Source organism: Acomys russatus, chromosome 11, assembly GCF_903995435.1.
Source record: "Acomys russatus chromosome 11, mAcoRus1.1, whole genome shotgun sequence".
Lineage (NCBI taxonomy): Eukaryota > Metazoa > Chordata > Mammalia > Rodentia > Muridae > Acomys > Acomys russatus.
In genome coordinates this window covers 11,296,578-11,320,541 of record NC_067147.1, presented here as the reverse complement: position 1 = coordinate 11,320,541, position 23,964 = coordinate 11,296,578, and the positions used below count along the sequence as shown (strand labels likewise).

Genomic DNA, 23,964 nt, shown 5'->3' with positions numbered 1-23,964 from the left:
TGGTGATGGCTTGTCAGAACACCTTGGGGACATGACTGAGGTAACCAACTTCTCTTCAGTCTGTCTTGTTCTCTCATTTGTTTTTTTGGAGTCAGGGGCTCAGTATTTAACACGGGTCGGCCTCACACTCACTATGTACCCTGGACTGAATTTGGCCTCAAGGTCATCCATGTCCCCACTGGATCATGGACACAAACCGCCACACCCAGCCCGCCTGCCTCTGCCCCTGTCCCAGCCCCTTGCCTTGCTTGATCCTCCCTCCTGAAGCCATCCCCTTCCTGCCTTCACTGACTTCCGGCCCTTGAGAACTGAATTCAGACCGCTTCTCCACCAGGAAACCGTCTTTGTTAAGCACAGCTGTCTGTCTACCTAAGCACCTGGAGGTCTTCCACACTCTTACTGACGCCTCCCACTCGCTTCCAGCGTGTGTCACGCCTCGAGTCCTTCAGACTGTAAATGTCAGTCTCCACACACCAGTTAAAGAAGGCTGCTCAAAGCCACGCCCAGCCCAATAGCCCCTGGGCTTGGAGGTGTTTGCAGCAGCTTTTGCTCACAGCCTGTAGGTGTTTGCTCTCACAGACGTTCCCACAGAAAAGCCAAGGGCTGGAGGAGCTGCTGCCTTCACTGTGAAGCCACCATCATGATATCAAGCTATTTGTCACGCTGCAGAGCTGGAAAAAGTCACTTAATCTCTCTAAGCCTCAGTTTCTCGGTCAATAAAATGGGGGCAGGACCACACTTCTGGGTCCTGCTGGGCACTTACACAAGGCCTGGCCCTAAAGCAGAGACGAGACGTGGGAGCTCAAGAGTGATCTTGCTTGCCTGGGGCCCAGGGCATTCCCCCACCTGGATCTTACCTTCTGCTTGGTGCTGAGGGGCTGGGACTTCAATTTCTCATCCTTGTTCTTAGAAATCCTCAAGAACTGTTTGAGATCCCCCTAAGGGAAGGGCCGAACACCCCTGTTAGTGAATAGCCCAGCTGTAGGCCCTAGGCAGTAGACCAAGGCGCCACTGCTCTCAGAGTCCCTGCTGGGTGACAGTGACAAGCTCTGGCCTGAATGAGCACCCAGTTCTCACCCAGGTGGGCACAGTTCGGTGGGATACAAGAATGAAAGACCATATGGAAGACACCCTCTCAACTGCCCTTCCTGCTCTAAGGGTCTCTACCTCCCAGAGCCAGGAGGAAAACAACCCCTTACCCTACCCTCATGGATTACACGCGTGCGCGCGCGCGCACACACACACACACACACACACACACACACACACACACACACTCTCTCTCTCTCTCTCACCACCCCCCCCCCCCGATGTTCCACAGCAGCTCTGTAAGGGCCAAGGACACCAGGACCCAGCAAAGACGAGGAAGGCAGAGGCAGGGGTGACTGCAGCAATTATAACCTGATGACCAGGCTGTGGTCAGGCTGTCACCTGAGCCAGGAGAGGAACTGGGTGAGAGGAGGAGAAGGGAAGCAAAAGGAGAGACAAGAAAGGGAGGCGGGAGAGAGGAAGATGGGGGGGGGGGGGAGGAAAGAGAAAGGGAGGGAGACAGGAAGGGAGGAGAGACGGCCAGCCAGGTTCTGACAAGCGTGCTCTCAAGTGGTGGCAAGCCCCGGGACAGGAAAAAAATAACAAAGCAAAGAAAATCAGTTGGCAAGAGGACCTGAAGGGCATCCGGGCAGGGTACAGAGGGAGACTCCTGGAACCTAGGCCTGATCTCCAGAAAGACAGGAAGACATGAACAACATGCAGGTAAAAGCCAGGCAGGTGCTGGAGAGCTGGGAGGGCAGGATGCTCAGGCAGCAGGAAGCCAAGGCCTCTGTAGTGTCTTAGCCCCCAAGCCCCTTCTCCATCGGCACACCGTCCAGTAAGTGTCCCTATTCCACAACGTACCAGGTCCACATATTCCAGTACCATGTAGTGGGGCTCGGCCTCCCGGCACAGCCCCAAAAGCCGCACCACGTTGGCATGGTTCAGCTTCCCGAACATCTCGAACTCCCGCCGGAAGTCCAGCTGTTGCTGCTCGTCCTTGCTCTGCAGGCTTTTCACAAGCACCAGCGTCTCCGCCACACCTTCCTCTAAGCCCTGGGCCTTTGCGAGGAACACCTCCCCAAACTCACTTTTCCCTGCGGGCACAGGTCCACACTGAGTGGGAGAGACACAATCACGGCCTCTCTTATACAGCACAAGGCTTTGCCGCATCTGACCCATTAGGCAGGTGAGCCATTTCTCCAACCCAAAAGTTTTGATATACCTTTTAGGAAAAGAAAAGTTCAGTACAAATCTATAATTTCTCAAACATTTTCTCTAAGGGGGAAAAAGGCTAACTTTAGTTCTTTTTTTTAAAAGAACCACTTTCAAATAAATAAATTAATTAATTAAAAAAAGAGCCACTTTCATGAAACATCAGGAAATAACACTAGGGGCTGGCGATGGCTCAGTGTTTAAGAGCACTGGCTGCTCTTCCAGAAGTCTTGAGTTCAATTCCCAGAAACCACACGGTGACTTACAACCATCTATAATATAAATGTGTATGGGACAAACATGTAGACATAGGACTCGTATATATAAATGAATAAAAAAAAAAAAAAACAAAGAAAAAAAAGCCTGCCACCTTATCTAATACGTTAAGACTTTAGGGACATCAGAACCACCTCGAGACCAACGTCCTGCAGCAAAGCAGGGACGGCTGTAGGCAAGGCCACGTACCCAGCGTGGTGATGGGCTGCAGGCTGGCCCGAGGGAAATGCATTTTATCACCCGTGCTGTGGCGCTTGTTGGTGGCCGTGGGGCCGGAGCCCAGGCTGGTCAAAGCCACTTCTTCCTGGATCTCTGCCGATGGCTGTCCATTCTGCAAAGGCCCACCTGGGAACAAGGGGTCAGAGGAAGAGCCTGAGGCTGGATACTCTGGTTACACAAAGAGCTCAGTCCCCATGCCCTGGGTTTTGTGGTGTCCTGTCTTCATCGGTGCCCCCACCTTGCCTCCTGCCAACTTGAGTCCAATCACACATAAAAGGGCCATTCCCACAGGTCAGCCTGCGGGGCTGGCTGGATCAGACCTTAGGGTATGGCCATTTATTGATGCAGGTTGAGTAGGTTATGAAACAAGCTTTCTATGGACTCTACTCTCATTCACTGAGCCTGAACGCCATATCCACACAAGTTGGCTTTCACTGGACCCTTTGTATACAAAGGGGAAATCCACTAGGGTGAGCCAAGCGCTGTTCTTGACCTCCCAAACTGAGTGGAGCTTCCAGTGATGGGAGGGGTTAGGAAAAAATGGACAGATAGATTGCCCCTGGGGGTTGACTACTGAGCAGATGGGTAATAGGCACACATATATGCATACCAATTGTACCTGTGCTTTAGTGCTGGGGGGAGACGGCTGGCGCAAGAGGCTCCACCAAGGTAGCCCTGAGCCAAGCAGTTCAGAAGCCAAGGCCCTGAGAATGAGTCAAGACCAGGCTTGTGGCCAGAGGAGAGGCAGCCCCAGCTCCAGCCCCCACCTCCAGTAATACTTGACTACTCTCTTCCTCCACAGCTGCCACAGGAGGGCGCTCTCTACCCATGCTGGCCCCCCTCCCCTTAAGAAGGGGACCTCACCATTGAGACACTCCATCTCAGGCTCCTCGCCTTCAGGCTGTTTCTGCAGCCTCTTGGCTTTACAGCGCTTCTTGCAGTAGAACATAAGGCCCAGTACAGCAATGATATAGGCTACAGCTGCGCCCACCGACAGCCCGATGGTCTGGATCATCTTGTATGGGGGAGGGCTGCCTAGGCCCTCTGAGTCTTCCATCGCTGGCTTGTCTGAGACACACACACAGAGGTCAGGACAGGGGCTACGCCAGCAAACCAGAACCCGCTTCTCTACCAATCTCCCAACCCATGTGCCAACTTCTCGAGACGTGAAAGCCTCCACATGATGTAGAGAGCGAGGAGCACCCCTTCCATCACTGCCTGGCTCGGTACTATGGCTGACCCTGAGAGAGGAATGCTGGGAAGCTTCTGGCTCAGTGTTCCAGTGATCACTCAGCTCAGAGGGGGTCTACCAGCTAGTCTACCAGCTTTCAATGGCCCAGAAGAGAGAGGTCCCATGAGTCACCAGGTGAACCTCAAGGGCTGCGACCAAAAGACCCCCACTCTCCATTTTCTCTAAGATACATTCCTAGGCAAACAGTTCTGCCGGATGGAGAAGTCTGTGACCTTTCTCCCCCTCGTCTGGAGCCACAGAGACAACTTCTCAACTGGCCGGAGATCTCTAGGGCGGATCTGGCCTGGGGCTGTCTTCATCACCATCTCTGGCCCTCTTGCCTGCTGACCTGGTTCCCTCTTCACCTATTCTGCTTGCAATAGCTTGGAGCTTTTGTTGCTTTTCTTTTGGTTTGAGACATTGTCTCGCTCTGTAGCCCAGGCTATTTTGGAATTCACTATCTAAACCCAACTAGCCTTGAACTTGTGACAATCCTCTTGTCTCAGCCTAAGATCCAGGGTTACAATAATGAACAGCCATATGCCTGGTTCATAAGTTTGAGCCCTTTTGTTTTGTTTTGTTTTGTTTTGTTTTTTCGAGACAGGGTTTCTCTGTGTAGCCCTGGCTGTCCTGAACTTGCTTTGTAGACCAGGCTGGCCTTGAACTCACAGTGATCTGCCTACCTCTGTCTCTCAAGTGCTGGGATTAAAGGCATGTGCTACCATTCCCAGCTCCTTTTTTTTTTTTTCTTTTTTAATTACTTTTATTTATGTGTAAGTATGTGTCTATGTGTGTCTAGGTGCCTGTGAATGCAGGTGCCTTCAGAGGCCAGAGGCCTTGGGTCCACCTGGAACTAGAGGTACAGGCAGCTACGAGGATGCTATAAACAGAATTTGGGTCCTCTGATAGAACAGTCATCGTTCTTAACCTCTAAGCCATGCCTCCATCCCTAAGCTTGGGTCTTGTGTTTTTCCCTCCCAAAGGTCCATGTGTTGAAGGCCGATTCCCAGCCTATGACGCTACCGGGAAATGGTGGGACGTTCAGAAGGTAGGACCTAGTCGAAGAAAGCCAGGTCACAGGTGGGGGGCGGTGCCCTGGAAGGGGAAATTGAGGCCTAGGCCATTCCTTTACCTTTTGCCTCCCACTCAACACATGACAAACAGGAAGACATCTTCCGCCACACGCTCTTTGCCACCACGTGCTGTGTTGCCACAGACTCAAAGCAGCATTAGGCTGAAGCGTCCTGAGACTGTGAGGCAAAACAAGTCTACTGTCTTTGTAAGTGTATGAGAGAAACAGACATCTTATGTGAGAGCTGAGCATCCTCCAGGCCACCCAATTGCACACACCTCAGCTATGGGACGCCAAGTGACATCCCAGCCAGGAGTCCTGGGCACCCCTAAGTGTCCCTAGTTTAAATGTCTTCTCTATACAGGGGGTCAGAGTGCATGCAAGATGAGATCGAATGCCACCACTTCCCGTAGGGGGCACCCTTTCCAGGCCCATACCCACGACCAAGAGCGGGGCCTCTGTGTGCCTGATGTTACAACTGTTGCCGGCGATGCAGGTGTAGGGGCCTGAGTCCTCAGGGGCCACATCATGGATCACCAAGGAGCCGTTCTGGAAGATCTGCATCCTGTCATGAGAGAAGCCACAGCGATGCTCACCTGGCCAGCCCCCAGGGGGCCACTATCCCAGGAAAGGTAAAGCCAGTGTAGAACAGAGGCCGACCTACCTGGGGCCCAGCTTCGTGGGGTCCAGAATACGGTCTTTGCCTTTCCACTGAATAAGAGGTTTGGGGTCCCCCTGGGCCTCACACCGCAGCAATGCTGTGTGGCCCTGGTACACAGTTGTGCGCTCTGGTTCCACCTTGAAGGTGATAAAAACTGGATAGGAGGAGACAAGAGAGGACCGGGAAGCAGTGAGTGATAAATAAAGCTGTCAGAATGCAGGTTGTCCCTCCCCGGCCCTGCCAAGCCTGGGCTCCCATGTCTGCCACTGTCACACCTGCCACTGTGAGCTGGACGTGGGCACGGATCTGGCCCTGTGGCTCATTGGACGCGATGCAGGTGTAGTTGCCAGCATCGTTTCGGGTCACTCGGGCAAAGTGTAGGGTCCCAGCATTGTCTGTCACCCATTCGGGGAGGCTGCTTCCATCTGCAGAGATAATCGGGAGAAATTAGGAGATGGCTGACATTACAGGGATGGCTGACAAGGCCCTCGGTTACGCATCTCTACCCGAAACAAGCCACCTTACTTGTTAACACTTGTAACTGTGAGTAACACTTCCTACTCATGGGAAAGTCCACACTCAAAGCACTCTACTGTTTCCTCTCCCCACCTCCCAGTTTTTCCAGTCTCACCTTTTCACAGATGAACATTTCATTTGTGCCAAACTAGTCTTCTGATGAGGCTAAGGACTACCCTTCTCCTTATCTTTTTTATTTTTATTTTTTATTTCCTCCGAGACAGGGTTTCTCTGTGTAGCCTTGGCTGTCCTGGACTCTCTTTGTAGACCAGGCTGGCCTCGAACTCACAGTGATCCGCCTGCCTCTGCCTCTCGAGTGCTAGGACTGAAGGCGTGCACCACCACGCCAGGCTTATTCTTCATTCCTAGAACCAATTTATTCTGGATGACCCATCCTACATTCACCTGGACCCCACTTCTTCCTGAAAGAGGGAGTCCCTCTGCAGAAGTCGCAACCCCACCCTCACTCCCACAGCTGGCACAGATGTGAAGTTGGTCCAGCCTTGTAAGAACAACTTGGTGGCTCACATAGATGGTTACAAAATGTTCATATCTCTCTCTCTCTCTCTCTCTCTCTCTCTCACACACACACACACACACACACACACACACACACACACACACACAAAATCCCACTTCTGGAATTCTTTCCCAAAAGAAACAAGCCTAAGTCCAGAAAAACAAGCCCCACTGACACTGGGATTAGAGATTTATTAGAGCAATAAAAAGGAGGTGGGAGAAACAACCCAAGCCTTACATTTAGAGGCTATTCAAATAAATAATAACGCAGCCAATTACGAGATTGTGTTAAACAATGGAGATTGATTGTCCATACAGTGCACAGTAAGAGGAGAAACGCTTAACCATGTTATACTAAAAGCCATGTAATTGCTGGACATGGTGGCACACTTTAATCCCAGAACCCAGGAGGCAGAGGCAGGAGGATCTATGTTTGAGGACAGCCTGGTCTACAAGGACAGCAAGTTCCACATCAGCCAGGGCTACTCTGTAAGACCTTGCTTTAAAAAAGAAAAAGAAAAAGGCTGGAGAGATGGCTCAGAGGTTAAGAGCGCCTTCTATTCTTCCAAAGGTCCTGAGTTCAATTCCCAGCAACCACATGGCGGCTCACAACCATCATCTATAATGTGATCTAGTGTCCCCTTCTGGCCTGCAGGTGGACAAAAAAAAAAAAAAAAAAGAAGAAGAAGAAGTGGCGGGGGGGGGGGGGGGGGAGCTGGAGAGACGGCATAGTAGGTAAGAGCACAGGTTGTTCTTCCATAGGCCTCAGGATTCAGTTTTGGCACCCACAGAATCCATATGCTGGCTCACAACTTTCAGTAGCTCTTGTAACTCCAGTCCCAATGAATCTGATGCCTTCTACTGGGCTCTGAAGGCACTGCGCTCACACAGTGCACAAACATGCAGGCAAAACACCACACATGTGAATAAGGGGGAAAAAAAAGCAATAAAAACCATACAAGCTCTGGGCATGGTGGCACGTGTCTTTAATCCCAGCACTCAGGAAGCAGAGGCAGGTGGATCCCTGGAAGTTTGAGGGCAGCCTGGTCTACACAGTGAGACCCTAACTCAAACCCAAAATCAGCACAAAGGTCAGGTGTATTGTTGCATGCCTATAAGCACAGAACTTGGGGAAATAGGCGGTATGGTTCTGAGCTCAAGGCCAGCCTGGGCTGCACAGTGAATTCCAAGCCAGCTGAGACTACACAGCAAGCCCTTATCTGTAACAAATAAGCAAACTAAACTAACTAACTAAATAAGTTTTTTAAAATGGCCAGAGAGCCGGGTGGTGGTGGCGCACGCCTTTAATCCCAGCACTTGGGAGGCAGAGGCGGGTGGATTTCTCTGTGAGTTCGAGGCCAGCCTGGTCTACAAAGTGAGTCCAGGACAGCCAAGGCTATACAGAGAATCCCTGTCTTGAAAAAACAAGGGGCTGGAGAGATGGCTCAGTGGATAAAAGCATTGTCTGTTCTTCCAGAGGTCCTGAGTTCAATTCCCAGCAACCACATGGTGGCTCACAACCATTTATACTGGCATCTAATGCCCTCTTCTGGCATGCAGCTGCATATGTAGATAGAACACTTGTATAAAAAATAAATAAAATCTTAAGGAAAAAAAAAAAAGAAAAAGAACAAACAAACAAGGCCAGAGACGTAGCTCAATGGCGGCAGCTTGCTTAGCATACATACGGTCATAGGTTCAAGCCCCACTATTCTACTAACTGAAACAGACAATAAACAAATAAACAAAACAAGCAAGTCTTCACTCAGGAAGTGTAACAAATAAAAGCTGTATATAGAATAAAGTTATTATGCAAGAGTAAAAATTTCACAGAAGAAGGAGACAGAGTAAGGATGGCAGACTTGACGTACAAGCTCCCAGACGGTGCTTGTCAAGGCATCCACACTACCTGAATGCTGGTGAAAGGGGGGTCTCGCCAGCGCTGCCTCGCCAGCCCACCCACCTGCTTCCTGGAGTCACCATCTGTGCCGACCCCTGTGGGGTCACAACCTGCCCTTCTCTACAGACTGTATCACAACGCCCCTGCACAGTTCCGGGTACAGGCTGGGCACCCCACCCTGACCCCATCCCTCAGACATACACCTATGACAAGCTGACACCCTCGCCTGCCCCAGCCTGTGCCACCGCACAGTACTTACCTGCCCGTACCCACTTAACTGTGGGCTTCTCTCGGCCAGTGGCCGAGCAGGGCACCGTGGCTTCCTTATCAAACTCCATGCACTGCTGTGGCTGCGGCGGTGGCGTGAACTTGAGTTTTTCTGGTTCAGTGGGGAGGGAGAGGAGAAACAACTGAGACAGGGAGAGAGGCCAGGCCACCCCTGCTACTCCTCTCCCTGTAACTCCCTTGCCCAGATAAGCCAGACATTCTCCCAAAGGTATCACGTATGCAAACTCACCCAACACCTGGACGCGGGCCTGGGCCTCGATGCTGCCAGCTGGGGTGCTACTCACACAACGGTACAACGTGCCGTCATACACCTCCACGCTATTGATGCGCAAGGTCCCATTCTTAGAGACTTCGAACCGTGAGTCCTGTGGGACACAAGCTTGAGTGGAAAAAGCTAGTGCCATCTCCCTGAGGGCAGCCTCGGGGGTAAGCCAGCTCTGGGGGTATGCACTGAGACAGGCTGTGGCAACTCTTCCATCCCCCCCTCTCTCACCTCCGAGATAAGCATTTGGTTCCTGTACCAGATGACGGTGGGCTTGGGTGTGGCCTGTGTCAGACAGTGTAAATAGCCGGGCTTGCCCTCTTCCAGCTGGCTGTCTTGGGGCTTCTTTAGCCAAGTGGGTACAGCTAGAGGGACAAAGAGAAAACAATGAAGCTGAACAAACCTGTCAGCCACAGAGAGCGAAGATGCTGGCACTCTTGAGTTCAGACACACCCCCAGGCTGCTTAGGTGATGCTCAAAGGCCTGGGTACCAGCTCTTTCCAACATCTTCATTTCATCCATAAATAAAACACCCAAGGTGTACATTCCTCTAGCCTCGGTCTGGCTAGGAAGTTCAAGAAGTCGTGGCAACTACTGCAGCTGTAGTTCAAAGCACTGGCTGCTCTTCCAAAGGACCTGGTTTCGACTCATATATACGGGGGCTCACAACCACTTGTAACTGCAGTTCTAGGGGATCAACACCCTCTTCTGGCCTTCATAGAGCCTATGCATACGATGTACAAACAAACATACATACAGAAAAAAACCACTTATACATAAAATAAATTAAAAACAAAAAGCCGGGTGTGGCAGCGCATGCCTTTAATCCCAGCATTTGGGAGACAGAGGCAGGCGGATCTCTGTGAGTTCGAGGCCAGCCTGGTCTACAAAGAGAGTCCAGGACAGGGCTCTGTTACACAGAGAAACCCTATCTTGAAAAACAAAAGAAAACAAAAAAATATCTCACCACCCTGGTTCTTTTTCACATTACATCATACTGGGCCACAGTTAGTGCTATAGTTTGGATATGAAATGTCCCCCGTAGAGCTGGCAGTAGTGGCACATGCCTATAACCCCTGCACTCAGGAGGCAGAGGCCTATGAATTCGAGGCCATCCTGACCTGCACTGTGAGTTCCAAGACAGCCAGGGCTACACAGGGAAACCCCGTCTGGGGGTTGGGGGAGATGTTCCCCCATAGGCTCACATGTTGGAAGCTTGGTCCACAGTTGGGGGCGCTATTTTGGAAGACAGTAGAAACTTCAGTAGAAGCTGAGGCCTAGCTGGAAAGTCATGGTCACTAAAGGTCTCATTCAAAATCACACATGTCTTTGAAGGACATGTCTTGTCCCCAAACCCTTCCTCCTTGAGCACCTCTCTGCTTCCTGGGCACTATGTGATGAGTGACCTCTGTCCGAGGCTCCTGTCACCCTAGCATTCTGCCCCTCCCTAGACCCAAAGCAATGGATCCAATGGACCATGGAGCAAAACCTTTGACATCGGGAGCTGAATATAAATCCTCTTCTTTTTACATCACTCAGATACTCGTCACGGCATGACAGATGTACTGGGGCCTCAGAATGCTTTGTTTCAGCTGCATTAGCTCCCTAAATAGTCTCCGCTATTTACCCTGACTCTCAGCGCCTCCCCACGGCAAGCCAACTGTCTGCCAGAATTTCCAAAGGGCTAGCTAGAGGCATCCCGCGCACAGAAGACTGACTACACTTGTTTCCCTCCAGAACCTGCAGCCGAGCGCTCTCTACCACAGCAAGGAACACTGTTTTCCAGCCAACTGTAGAAACCACGCGTCTAGCCTTGACTTACTATCCCAGAGGCCACCACTTTTATTCGGGCACCAATCTTACTTATTTAAGCGCTGAAACTGAACCTGACCCTAACCAACGCTCACGTCCACAGCATCACCTCTGTTCAGGCTCATTCAGCATTCCCTAGGCATCTCCTAACTGTTCTCCCCATTTATAGCCTTGTTTGGAGATGGGGCGCGCGCGTTGGGGCGGGGGGCGGCTTTCTACACAGCCCTGGCTATCCCGGAACTCAGGCTCGCCTTGAATTCACAGAGAATCACCTGCTGCCTCTGCCTCCCAGTGCCAGGTTTAAAGACATGCACCGCAGTGCCCAGCTCCTATTTATATTCTTAAAAAACAAACAACAACAACAAAAACCAATCATTTTTTTATTCCCAGCACTAGGGAAAGAGAATCAGTCTCTGAAGACAAATCTGACCTATATAGTAAGTTCCAGAAGAGCCAGGTCTACACAGCGCCTGTGTGGAGGCCAAGGACAACTTGCTAGAGTCAATCTCTCCTTTCACCAGGTGGGTCCTGGGGACTGAACTCGGGTTGTCAAACTTGGTGGCAAGCATCCACCCAAACATCTGACCAGCCACGTTTAAACTCTCTGGGCTTCTCAGCACAACCAGACTTTACAAGCCCCACATGGACTTCCTATCCGCCCTGGTGAGACAGTGTTCACAGCGCTAGGCAGCCCTCCCGGTCCTTTCATCTCTTTAATGTGACAGTCACACCTTCTATTTCCTGGACACTGGGTGGCCTGAGACTGGCCTTGCCTTCTAGAATACACGTTTGCCCTCTTGGATTTCAGTTTCTGTGTGAGGAAACTTGGCCTTGCCAGACATGTGAAGGAGACTATCAGAGACCAGGTGGCCACAGGAGTGAGTTAGCTGACTGGCCCTCCAACAGTGCTATGGAGCTCATGAGCCTCAAAGATGGACCCCACCCACAAAAACCTAAGCATATCCATGGCCATGCCGAGCCGCCGGGGCTAAGAAGCGCTTGCTATGAGGCAGTGGGTAAGTGACGCACTTGGACACGAGCCAAGGTCCCCACTGCTCTCCTCTCAGACAACCTCAGCCTCTCTCACCAACACTCTATCCAACAGAAGCACCACAGCCTCCTGCTGTCTCCCAATGCACACACCTGCTTGTCGTCATGACTCGTAAGGACCAGCTGAGATGCCACCATCCACAGAGGTCTTCCCTAACCTCCCTTGACCCTTCCTTACCTCATAGTTTGCCCTGTTTCTTTTCTATGTAGTTGAACTGCAACCTACAATTAGGTATTTAGGGGGCTGGAGGGAATGGCTCAGTGACTAAGAGCATTTGTTGCTCTTGTGGGGGATCTAGGCTCAGTTTCCAGCCCCCCCCCCCCCCGCACAGCAGCTCATAACCCAGCGGTAACTCCTAAGGGAGGGGACCCAGTGCTCCCCCCCCTGGCCTCTATGGACAGCAGGCTGGCACGTCGCGAAAAGACAGACATTCAGGCAAAACACTCGTATACTAAAATAAGTATTGAGGCCGGGCGTGGTGGCAGAGGCAGGCGGATTGCTGTGAGTTCAAGGCTAGGCTGGTCTACAAAGTGAGTCTAGGACAGTCAAGGCTATGCAGAGGAAGCTATCTTGAAAAACAAACAAAAAACAGAAAAAGAAAGCCAAGTATTCAGTTACACACGAAATTATACAATTATATACCGCTTCACAAAGGCGGTGAACACAGGGTTTCCTAAGCTGAGCACGTCCCTGAATAGCCAATCCTCCCGCGTGTTCGGACTATTAGCGTGCACCACCACTCTCAGCGTGTGTGGTGCCCAGGAAGCATCCCCAGGGCTTTGCGCATGGCAGACAAGTGCACTACGAGCTAAGTTCCATGCCTAGCCTGTTCATTATCTCTATGGGAAAAATGTCACCAAAATGTCTTATTTTTAAAACATTTTAAGATGTATTTTACATATAGGAGTGTTTTGCCTTCGGGAGTGTATGTGGATCACATGCCTGGTGCCTGTGGAGGTCAAAGGAAGGGATTGGAGTCTCTAGAAGTAAGAGTTACAGATAGTGGTGAGCTGCTGCCTGAATGCTGGGAACTGAAGCCAGCCCCTCTGCCACAGCAGCCAGTGCCCTAACCACTGAGCAATCCCTCCAGCCACAGTAATGTTTTGGTTTGACTTGGTTTGGTTTTTCAGCACAGAGCTTCTCTGCGTAGCCCTGGCTGTCCTGGACTAGTTCTGTAGACCATGCTGGTTTCAACTCAGAGATCCGCCTGCCTCTGCCTCCGAGTGCTGGGATTACAGGCGTGCACCACCACCGTGCCCAACTTATTAATGTCTCTTTTAAAAGCTGGCAAAATACAACGAACTAAGAAAAAAAAAGAAACTATTATTTGGCTGCTGTTAGGTCTCAAAGAGAAAAAGAAAAAGGCTAGAAAGATGGCTTAGTGGGCAAAGTGCATGCTGCTTAGCGTGGGAACCTGGTCAGGATGCTGCGTAAGTGTGGGGACCTGGCCTGGATGCTGCGTAAGTGTGGGGACCTGGCCTGGATGCTGCGTAAGTGTGGGGACCTGGCCTGGATGCTGCGTAAGTGTGGGGACCTGGCCTGGATGCTGCGTAAGTGTGGGACCTGGCCTGATGCTGGTAAGTGTGGGGACCTGGCCTGGATGCTGCGTAAGTGTGGGGACCTGGCCTGGATGCTGCGTAAGTGTGGGGACCTGGCCTGGATGCTGCGTAAGTGTGGGGACCTGGCCTGGATGCTGCGTAAGTGTGGGGACCTGGCCTGGATGCTGCGTAAGTGTGGGGACCTGGCCTGGATGCTGCGTAAGTGTGGGACCTGGCCTGGATGCTGCGTAAGTGTGGGGACCTGGCCTGGATGCTGCGTAAGTGTGGGGACCTGGCCTGGATGCTGCGTAAGTGTGGGGACCTGGCCTGGATGCTGCGTAAGTGTGGGGACCTGGCCTGGATGCTGCGTAAGTAAGTGTGGGGACCTGGCCTGGATGCTGCGTAAGTGTGGGGACGTGGCCTGGAGTTCCAGGACCCACGTGAGGTCCAGGTGCAATGGCACACAAGTGTATCCCTAGCTCTGAGCAGCAGAGTCAGAAGGATCCCTGGATCTGGGTGGGCAGCCATTTGATGGAAACAGCAAGCTCTGGGCTCAGGGAGAGACCATGTCTAACAGTGGACAGTGACCCAACACTGACCTCTGGCTTCTATAAGCACAAGTGAACAACACGCGCGCGGGGGAAGAGACAGAAACAGACAGGGAGAGAGACAGAGAGAGCCTTTTTTCAGCTCTAACATCTGATCTTTCCAACTATCTTGTTTTACCGTTTCTTATGGAGGAGGAGACAGAGCCATTGCAGCTCAGGATTACATTGAACACTGTGGCCAGACTGAGAGCCAGGTCAGCAGACACCCAGACAGTGTTCTTTCTGTTGTGAGAGGACGGCTTTCGTGGGAGGGCTGTGTTTACTGCCTCTGGCATACCACCTCTACCTGTGACTGGCTCACCTCTGTCAGATGACCAATATACCCCAGGCTACAGAGCCCAGAACCTAGAGAGAGCCTCAGGTGGATACCAGGGAGCCTCTAATCCATTCCACCCAAATCCCAAGACCTCCTAGGCTCACCCTTCATGGACAAGTACTCACTGGCCACGGTGATGTTGACATCCTGTCGCCGCTGACCAGCTGGGTTGGCTGCATGGCAGGTGTAGACGCCAGCATCACTCTCAGAAATAGTGGTGAACACGAGCTCAAGACCCTTCTGGTAGACCCTACCGTGGGCCGGAAGACGGACTCCGGCATGTTCCCACCACACACTGGGTACAGGCAGACCCTGGGGGGCTGGGCAGGCAACACGCTCCTCACCGCCCGCTAGCAACACCCGCGGCTCGAGCGGTGGCATGTCTTCAATCTCTGCAGGAATATGAGTACAGGCTAACTCACTTGGCTGCCGTGGCCACCTGGGTATGTGAGTTCTACCAGAAGCCTGGGCTCCCTCTGGCCACAACCCCTCCTCTCTGCACCTCCCCTTCCATCCCCAGGGCCCACCGACATCGGATACTATGCCCACCTCAGCAATAGAGACCCACCTGCCAGGTGAAGCGTGGCTTCCAGGACAACCGGCGGGCCCCTCTGTCCCTGGCCAATGCAACGGTAGACTCCTGCGTTCCGTGGCCGGACCTGGGTCAGCAGCAGGGAGCCGTTGGCAAACACCACAGCTCTGCGGAGGTGAGGGGGACTGCAGAGGGAAGAGAGTCCTGTCTGCAAGGAGTGGCCTAAGGCCTCCTTCGGAAACAGGGTGCAGCTGGATTTTGTGTTGGAAGGTGTTATGAGGAGGGTGTGTTATGTGCACCTGTCCACGTGTGTGTGTGTGCGTGTGCTCGCGCAGGTATGCAGATTTTCTTTTCTTATTTTAAAATTGATTTATTTATTCATTTGGCTTTTGGTTGTTTTGGTTTTTTTTTTTCAAAATATGTGAGTTTCTCTGTGTAGCCTTGGCTGTCCTGGACTGGCTTTGTAGTCCAGGCTGGCCTTAAAGTCCCCCTGCCTCTGCCTCCTGAATTTAGGGATTAAGCTGTGCACTTTCACATTCAGTAGCCCTTTTCCTCCTCCTCCTCCTCCTCCTCCTCCTCCTCCTCCTCCTCCTCCTTCATCATCATCATTATTTTAAGGTTTAAGACAGGGTTTCTCCGTATATCCCTGGGTGTCTTGGAACTCTGTAGACCAGGCTAGCCTTGAACTCACAGAGATCCACCTGCCTCTGCCCCGCAAAGTGCTTGGATTGAAAGTGTGTACCCAGCTCTTTTTTTTTTTTTTTTTTTTGTTTTTCGAGACAGGGTTTCTTTGTGTAGCCCTGGCTGTCCTAGACTCATTTTGTAGACCAGTCTGGCCTCGAACTCACATTGATCCTCCTGCCTCTGCCTCCTGAGTGCTGGGATGGATTAAAGATGTGTGCCACCACACCCGGCAATTCTTTTTATGTTTCTTGCCTAAACGTATGTCTGTGCGCCACATGCATGCCTGATGCTTGCAGAGGCCAGAAAAGGGCATCAGGTCCCCTGAAACTGGAGTCACAAGTGGCTGAAAACCAAACCTGGTTCCTCTGGAAGAGCAGCCAGTGCTCCTAACCAGTGGGCTATCCCTCCAAGATAGCTTCAGATTTACCCTACCACCCAGGCTGGCCTTGACCTCACCTAGAATGGCCTCAACTTGTGTGTGTGCGTGTGCATGTGTGCGCATTCACCCATGTGTGCACATGTGCAGGCTAGCGGTGGGTGCCAGGCGCTCTATCACTTCAGCCTACTTTATGACAAAGGCCTTTTCCCCCATCTGGAGCTTACCACTGAAGCTAGACTGGCTGGCCAGCAGGCCCCTAGATCCCTGTGTCCCTGTTCCTCAGCACAGGGGTTACAGATGCACGCAGCCACACCTAGCATCCTGACACAGGCCCTGGGGATCTGAACACAGATCTTCATAGTTGCTTAGCAGTCATTTGACCCACTAAGCTGCCTCCTCAGCCCCTGACCTCGTCCCCTTGCATGCTGGGATTATAGGCACGAGTCACCCTGCTCAGTCTGCAGGAGTGTTTTCTAACTGCAAAAAACCTGAATCCTAGGGAAGGAGAGTGGGGCCAAGTGCAATGTAAGTGACAGAAAGCAAGACATGCAACTGTCAGGGTAGCCGGACCACCCCTTTATGTGTGCACCCCAGTGTCGAGGACAAGAGCCTTTCAGCCAAATTCAATGACATGATACTGTCTATAGGACTAAAGGCCCTAACCTAGGGAGCCATGTCCCCGGTGACCACGGCGATGCCTGGTACCACAAAGGTGTTCTTTCCTCTTCCAGAGTCCATGCACATATTCCGATAGAAGGACAAATCCTCTGCAAACCTTTCAGAGACATTTGCTTCCTGCTAAAATGTGTTTGGTAGGTACAAGTACGCTTTGGATCTTTCAATGCAGGCTGTTAACACACAAGCCCCCCACCGCCCCGCAAGCTCCTCTCCAGTGTTCCAAGCTTCCTTAGCTATTTACACAATGCTGTGCTTAAAGTTATTTCCTTTTCCTCCCTACAACAGGCTGCTGAACAAACTCATGTCTTATAGCATGTCAATATTCTCCAAAACATTAGACACCACACAGTGCCAAGCAGGGGATGAGAGATAGGGAGGCCAAAGTGCTTGGCCACTCAGGAGGTCAGAGATAGAGCACAGGCTCGGTGTCTACACAGCACACTGTCTGACTCAGCCTCTTTGGCAGTCCCAATTGGCCCACGTGCACAAGAAGTACAATCATGGCGTGTGTGTGTGACACATCCTAAGGCACAGCCTGAATATTTCCCTTTGTTGGGACTCTTTTAGCCACACTAGAACATTCTGCTGCCATCTGCTGAAAATCTGAAGAAATACAAGCACGTGACACCCATTTCTGGTCTGTTTTCCTGAGACAGGGTTTCTCTGTGTAGCCCTGTAAACCATGTGATTATTTAGCAGGCTGTTTTGGGGGGGGGGGGAATAAAGTTAGGAACAGAGTTCTATAAATTGCTAAGAAAGCTCAGAACACCTGTCCTGGACTCGCTTTGTAGACCAGGCTGGCCTCGAACTCAAGAGATCCGCCTGCTTCTGCTGCGATCATAGGCAATGCACCACTGCCCCCAGTTCACACCCATTTCTGTTTGTTTGTGTGTGTGTGGTTTTTTTGAGGCAGGGTTTCTCTGTGTACCCTAGGCTCTCCTGGACTCACTTTGTAGACCAGGCTGGCCTCGAACTCAGAGCGATCCGCCTGCCTCTGCCTTCCAAGTCCTGGGACTACAGGGGTGCGCCACCACGCCCGGCTCACACCCATTTCTGAAGCAGCCATAGATGCCTTACCGGCTACGGTTAGTGATGGGAGTTTCGTCTTCAAAGACCCACTGCAGGCTCGGGGGTGGCTGGGCTGAGAACTGGCAGTGGAACATGGCCTCCTCGTTCCTTGCGACGACAATGTCCTGCGGAGCCAGCACCACCCTGGCAAAGCTTTCATCTGTGGGGAGGGGAGACACGGAGGAGATGAGCAGGCGGGGCAGAGAGCCCTCAGGCTCTGAAAACACACACACACACACACACACACACACACACACACACACACACACACACGTTAACACTGCAAAGCTGTGGCTCCCACCCCGCGTCTGCCCTCGCCGCGGGCTCACCCGCAATGCTCAAGGTAAAGTTCTGGCTGCTGCAGGCCTGCCCAAAGGCATTGTGGGCACAGCAGGAGTAGAGGCCGCTATGTTCCGGACTGGCTGGCCGTAGAGTCAGGTTCCTCTCCTTGCTGCTGACTGTGTGGGTGCTCTGATCATCAGAGATGGGGGTCCCATCACGGAACCACTGGTAGGTAGGCCTGCGAAGCATGGGGTGGGGGTCATGAGCAGAGAAAAATCAAATGATACAGAACCAGCCGTCCAAGTGGACACTCCAGTCCACAAGTGGAGGAATGGAGGCCTGCGGAAGGGAAGCAGTTCGCATAAGGGATAAAAGCAGACAGATTCCATGCAGATCTCTCCAGGTTCACCCTTCTCCAGCCACTAGAGGCTGGTGGGAGCATTTGGGAAGGGGCGAGGTGCAGTGGGGGGGGGGGCTGCAGGGAGTGGGAACGGGGTTGGAGGGCGTGGTGTTGACATCTCTACGCGTCTCCACCCCACCCTCCGTGGCTTTCCTTACCGAGGGTGCCCGTCAATGTGGCAACGAAGTGTGACCTGGGTCTGCGGCTGGATCTCAGCTTCTGAGGCTGGATGCTTCAGGACCACAGGACCTGCCTCGATCCCTGGAGCAGAGCAGAGAAAAGGTGGGAAAGTGGAGGGAAAGGAAGAAGCACAGAGCCCTCAGGCTCTGGCCTTACACATACAGGCCAGCACTGGGAAGCTGCAGCTGCAGCTATGGGTACCAAGGACTTCGGCGAAAGTCTCTGGCAGATAGATGGGACAGAGACTTGAAGTGTGGGGGGGGGGGGGGGGGGGTTGGGGAAAAATGAATGATACTTTGTCTGTGGTAATAGTGTGCTCAGCAATGTGTGGGACCCTGGGTTCAATCCAAAGCCAAAAAGGGGGAGGGAGGGGTTAGAGGGAGGGAGAGGAGGGGAAGGGACAGGGTGGGGAAGAAGATGGAAAGATGAAAGAAAAGGGGGGGGGGAGGAGAAGGAGCCTTCTGACTGTCTCTTATCCGTGTAAGTAGTGCCACAACTGCACTCTATCTGGCCCATCCAACTGGCAGTAGGGGAAACTGAGGTAGAAGGCTGCCAGGACTCAGTTGCTGAGTCTGATGGATGCACCGGGTACAGTACCCTCCCTCCAAACAGGCTCTCACATTTGATGTTGAAGGAGGCATTGGCACTGCGGGCTTCCTCTCCAGTGATATTATCCCGAGCCACACACTGGAAGGCACCGGAATCCTGAAGCCGGTCCACTGCAGCAAAGCCCAGGCTGCTGCCCTGGGCAAAACGCCGCTCGGTGTCCTGGACAGGCACTCCGTTGAGCAGCCAGTACACCTGCACTGGGCCAGGGGACTCAACTTCACAACGGAGGAGTGCCCGGCGCCCTTGCAGTGCATCCTGGGAGGACGGCTCCTTGATGAAGACAATGGCTGCCCGGGCACCTGCGGATGCAGACATGGGAGAAGCAGGGTCAGGAAGAGCTGATGCCGGCATCCTAACACGGAGGGGAAAGGTGTCTACATGGACACATCTGGTCAATAAACACAAGCCTGAAGAACAAGGCTTTCCTCGTGTCGGAAGCTCCACAGGAACCAAAGTGTGCCCTGCCCCCCCATCCCCCACACACATGTGCCCTGCCCCTCCGCCCCATCAAAGGGCCTTGACTTCTGAGGATATGCAGGACAAATACACAAGGTATGACTGTGGCCATGTCAACGTCAAGAGGATGGTGCGGGCAGTTGGTGCCTGTAGAGGAAGGGAGCCCTGAGGTCCGGGTGGGGTCCGATTGCATCATGCTTCTGAAGAGAAGAGCCCCAGACCTACAGGGCCAGATCCTAGGTCTTGATGCTAAGCTGGGGACCAGGGGACATGACAGGTAACCCAAGCCTCCCTTGGTTCTGCCCACCCCAGAATCAAGTCACTGAACAAAGTTCAATCTTGACTTGAAAATATCGTGGAAAGATGGCGACTTAGCCTGAGAAGCCGAGAGGACCAGTTACAGAGGCAGCCATGGGTCAGCAAAGCTCTGCACGGGTCGAAGACGCTCTGCAGCCCCAAATCCTCAGGGAGTGCTTTGGCAGACACTACGCTTTCGCTGGACAAGCCAAAATTCTCGAGACGCAAAAGATGTGGGAAGGTCACCCTAATGTCCTCTGTTCTGTCTACCTGTCCGGCTGTAGTCAAAAGCCACGGATTTTTCACGTAAAGCCACTCGCCTTCCTACACACGGTCACTCAGCTTTAGTCACAACTAGGGGAGCAACCAGAAGCAGAGCTGCGGCCAGGAAGAACAAGAGAAGAGCAAAACACCTGTGCTGAGCAGATGGGCTAGGCAGGCGGAGGGCAGGGCTGGCCGTGTGGGTGGTATGGTTACAGTAGTGTCAGAAGGAACACACTGGGCTTTGTTCTTGCCTGCTGTGGGAGCCTTGCAGAGTCCTGGAGCCAATGGGCTTGAACTGGAAGAGATGTTCCCAGGCACCAGGAAGAAGCAGGCTCAGGGCCATGTAAGGGGGGGGGGGGAGAGGAAGGAAGACACTAAAAGAGTTTTTCCCCATCACTTTCCAAGGCACTGGGGACTATGGCCTGGCCCACACTCTCTGGGGACCCTGGAAATGAGGTCTGTTTCTTTCAGGCATGAGAATCTGCCTTCTCATGAAGTCAGGTCAAGACAAGTCCTAGGATCCGCCAGGGCTGGGTCCAGTTGAGGGGCTATGCTGGTTCCATCTCCCAACCTTTCCCAAGACCCACAACTCCCAATACAAAACACCTAGGGAGCTGGAAGTGTCCCAAAGCACCCTTGTTCCTTCTCAATGGGGCCCTGCTGGCTCTCTGGCTGGGCAAGACAATTCTCTATCAGGCAGGGTGATCCCACCCACTACGCCAGTTAACAAATACGCCTTCGGGCATCCCCGTTACCCTGCCAACCCAGACACTCCCCTATACATTTCTAAATACTCCGCAGGGGTGTGGCCCCGCCCCCGCTAGGCATCATGGTCCAATCCCTTTGTCATACATACACAGTAAACTCAGGCTCAGAAATATGACGGATTCACTAAAGAGCTCATGTCACAAAGCCATGCCCAGACCTAAAGAAGCCAGCCAATTCCTCATCCCGTGCTTTTCCCAGCCCTGCCCTAGACATATCTGATCCTACAAGAGGAAGGCAGACATACCTCCCACAGGCGATACCAGTCTCACAAAGACATTCAGACAATACTGAAGAAAAATCGTGTCTAGGACAAGCCTGGCATCAGGGACACTTGCCAACTGCGCCCTGTGACAGGCAGATTCAGCTCCACTACAATTCACCAAAATCTTGGGACCCTCAACCCGTAACTCCAGGATGGTCACCATAAAGCAGAAAGACCACCTGCCTGCCTCTGGTGGCAGCCACGGCATCCAACGTGCTGCTTAGAACAGTATGGATGCAGTGAAAACACAAAGTTGTAAACTTGTTTAAAACATGAATCTTAAACAAGAACGTTAAGTGTATGCTTGTGCCTGCATACACATGTGTACATGGATGAAGAGGCCAGGGGTCAACCTCAGGTGCCACTCAGAAGCAACCTTCCAACTGTGCTCTGAGGTGGGGTCTCTAACTTACCAAGTAGTCCAGACTGTCTCGCCAATGAGTCCCAAGGGAGCCTTTGGTGGTGCTAGGATTCCCAGCTCGTTCCAGCATACCTGGATTTTTATTTTATTTTATTTTTTGAGACAGGGTTTCTCTGTGTAGCCTTGGCTGTCCTAGACTCACTTCGTAGACCAGGCTGGCTTCGAACTCACAGTGATCCACCCGCCTCTGCCTCCCGAGTGCTGGGATTAAAGGGGTGCGCCACCATGCCCTGTCTCACACGTGGATTTTTATGTGGGCTGCAGGGATTGAACTCGGGTCTTCATGCTGTGTGGCAAGCACTACACTAACTGAGCCACCGCCTCAAAAGCCATGAGAGGGTTCAACTTCTTTATTTACTTGTTTGTTTGTGTGTGTGGACAGAATGCTTGGAATGCTTGTATATAGAGATCAGAGGACAATTCATTAGAGCTGGCTCTCTCCGTCCACTATACGGGTTCCAGGAATTGAACTTGGGTCATTCATCAGGCTTGACAGCAAGTGTCCCGTGTTTAACTGTCTTACTGCTTAAACCCATGAGATTGTGTGTGTGTGTGTGCGCACACGCGTGCATACACGTGCATGTGCGTGTATATGTGTTTCCCTAAAGGCTTATTTTATTTTTAATTATGTGTGTCTATGTGCTCAGACTCAGACAGATCAGACTCCGATCACACAGGAGGATGCTGTGAGCCATCGCACAGCTATGTGTGTGAAGTGCCTTGGCCAGAGTTCACCTTTGGTAAAAGGCAACTACTGCTAATCCCGTGACTCTCTTCCTGCCCAAGGACGCAAACTCTTGTAACATCAGGAAACTCTCCTCATGCCAAGGCCCAGGGATGTGTCGAAAGCCCAGACAGAAGAGAAAGCATCAGGCGAGAGCAGAGAACAACCAGATGGTGAATGGGGCGAGGGAACAGGCCCTGGGGGCGCAGGAACCACAGACCACCTGCCACAGAAATCTGAGAAGAGCCTGTGGAGCTCAGAGAGGCACCAGTTCAGCATCCCCCTCCTGGGGCCAGGGCTAAGCTGCTCTAGAGCTGTGACCAGAGATGCCGCATTCCCAGACTGCCACTCAGAACCCCCCCCCCCCCCGGCATCCCGCACCCTATGACATGGCCTGGGAAACATCAAAGCAGGCCCCCCAGGGGCCTCTGTCCTGACGTCAGCTCACAGCAGGTCCTGGTTAGTGCTTGGCTGGGGTAGACTTAGATGTTTCCAAAGGCAGCAGAAAGGAGCCTCCGGACTTCTCCGAGCCCCCACATTTGTTCAGAAGGCGGTGGGAATGTGCCCAGGCTGACAACCTGCCTGGCTTGTGGTAGACATCCCTCCACTGGTGTTTCAGGGAACGGGAGAGTCCCTGGCATCAATGTCAGACCCCAGGAGCACTTAGAAAGCTTTGTTTGTGCAGACAGTACGTAGAATACAGCAATGACATAAGTGGCTTTCAGGGACTAAAATGGTACCTATCTCAAGGTGAAGCATTTCCTGTCCCTGACCTCTGACCTGAGGGATACCCTCAGTTCTGTGGTCCCGGAAAGGCCTTCACTGGTGACTCACTGGCCCTGGGTCTCCTAAAGCTACAGTGCCTTTCATCGCTGCATAGCCTCCTGCCAGACCCTGTGGGCCTGTCCTGTTAGGGGAGGGGGAGGGGGCTCAGTGTAGCCCCATGCACGCTTCTCCGTGCTGTACAATGAAGGCACCAGGCTACCACCCAGGCTGTTCAAGAGCTAAGTGGATTTATATATGTGAAGTCCACAGACCCGATGGGCCATCCACAAGGAAAGACTGTCCGTGTGGGAGCTCTGCCTGTGGACACAAGCAGCCCTACCAGCTCCTGGCAACACGGGCAGGCAGAGCCATCTCCCTCCACCAGGCCGACTCCCCAGCATAGCTAGGACTTCGAAAACGTCATGAGGGCATTTTCTAAGCCATATGTTTGTTGGCTCTTTAACAGTCAACCATGCAGACACCCACCAGGACTGTACCTATAGTCCCATGCAGACACCCACCAGGACTGCACCTATAGTCCCACACAGACACCCACCAGGACTGCACCTGTAGTCCCACGCAGACACCCACCAGGACTGCACCTGTAGTCCCACGCAGACACCCACCAGGACTGCACCTGTAGTCCCACGCAGACACCCACCAGGACTGCACCTGTAGTCCC

General features: G+C 52.6%; 1 protein-coding gene across 1 annotated transcript in view; it reads right to left on the bottom strand.

The window, feature by feature from the left end:
• Ptk7 (protein tyrosine kinase 7 (inactive)) overlaps positions 1-23,964 on the bottom strand; it is a 66,275-nt gene that overhangs the window by 7,053 nt on the left and 35,258 nt on the right. Inside the window, exons 2-17 of the mRNA XM_051152669.1 lie at positions 19,337-19,624; positions 18,695-18,797; positions 18,184-18,374; positions 17,864-18,014; positions 15,082-15,230; positions 14,639-14,905; positions 9,420-9,553; positions 9,156-9,291; positions 8,898-9,017; positions 5,979-6,128; positions 5,707-5,857; positions 5,480-5,607; positions 3,604-3,807; positions 2,710-2,865; positions 1,894-2,126; positions 858-938 (exon numbers count right to left, since the gene is read on the bottom strand). Of these exons, the coding sequence (XP_051008626.1) occupies positions 858-938; positions 1,894-2,126; positions 2,710-2,865; positions 3,604-3,807; positions 5,480-5,607; positions 5,707-5,857; positions 5,979-6,128; positions 8,898-9,017; positions 9,156-9,291; positions 9,420-9,553; positions 14,639-14,905; positions 15,082-15,230; positions 17,864-18,014; positions 18,184-18,374; positions 18,695-18,797; positions 19,337-19,624 (2,642 nt within the window). The remainder of the gene's footprint in view (positions 1-857; positions 939-1,893; positions 2,127-2,709; positions 2,866-3,603; positions 3,808-5,479; positions 5,608-5,706; positions 5,858-5,978; positions 6,129-8,897; positions 9,018-9,155; positions 9,292-9,419; positions 9,554-14,638; positions 14,906-15,081; positions 15,231-17,863; positions 18,015-18,183; positions 18,375-18,694; positions 18,798-19,336; positions 19,625-23,964) is intronic.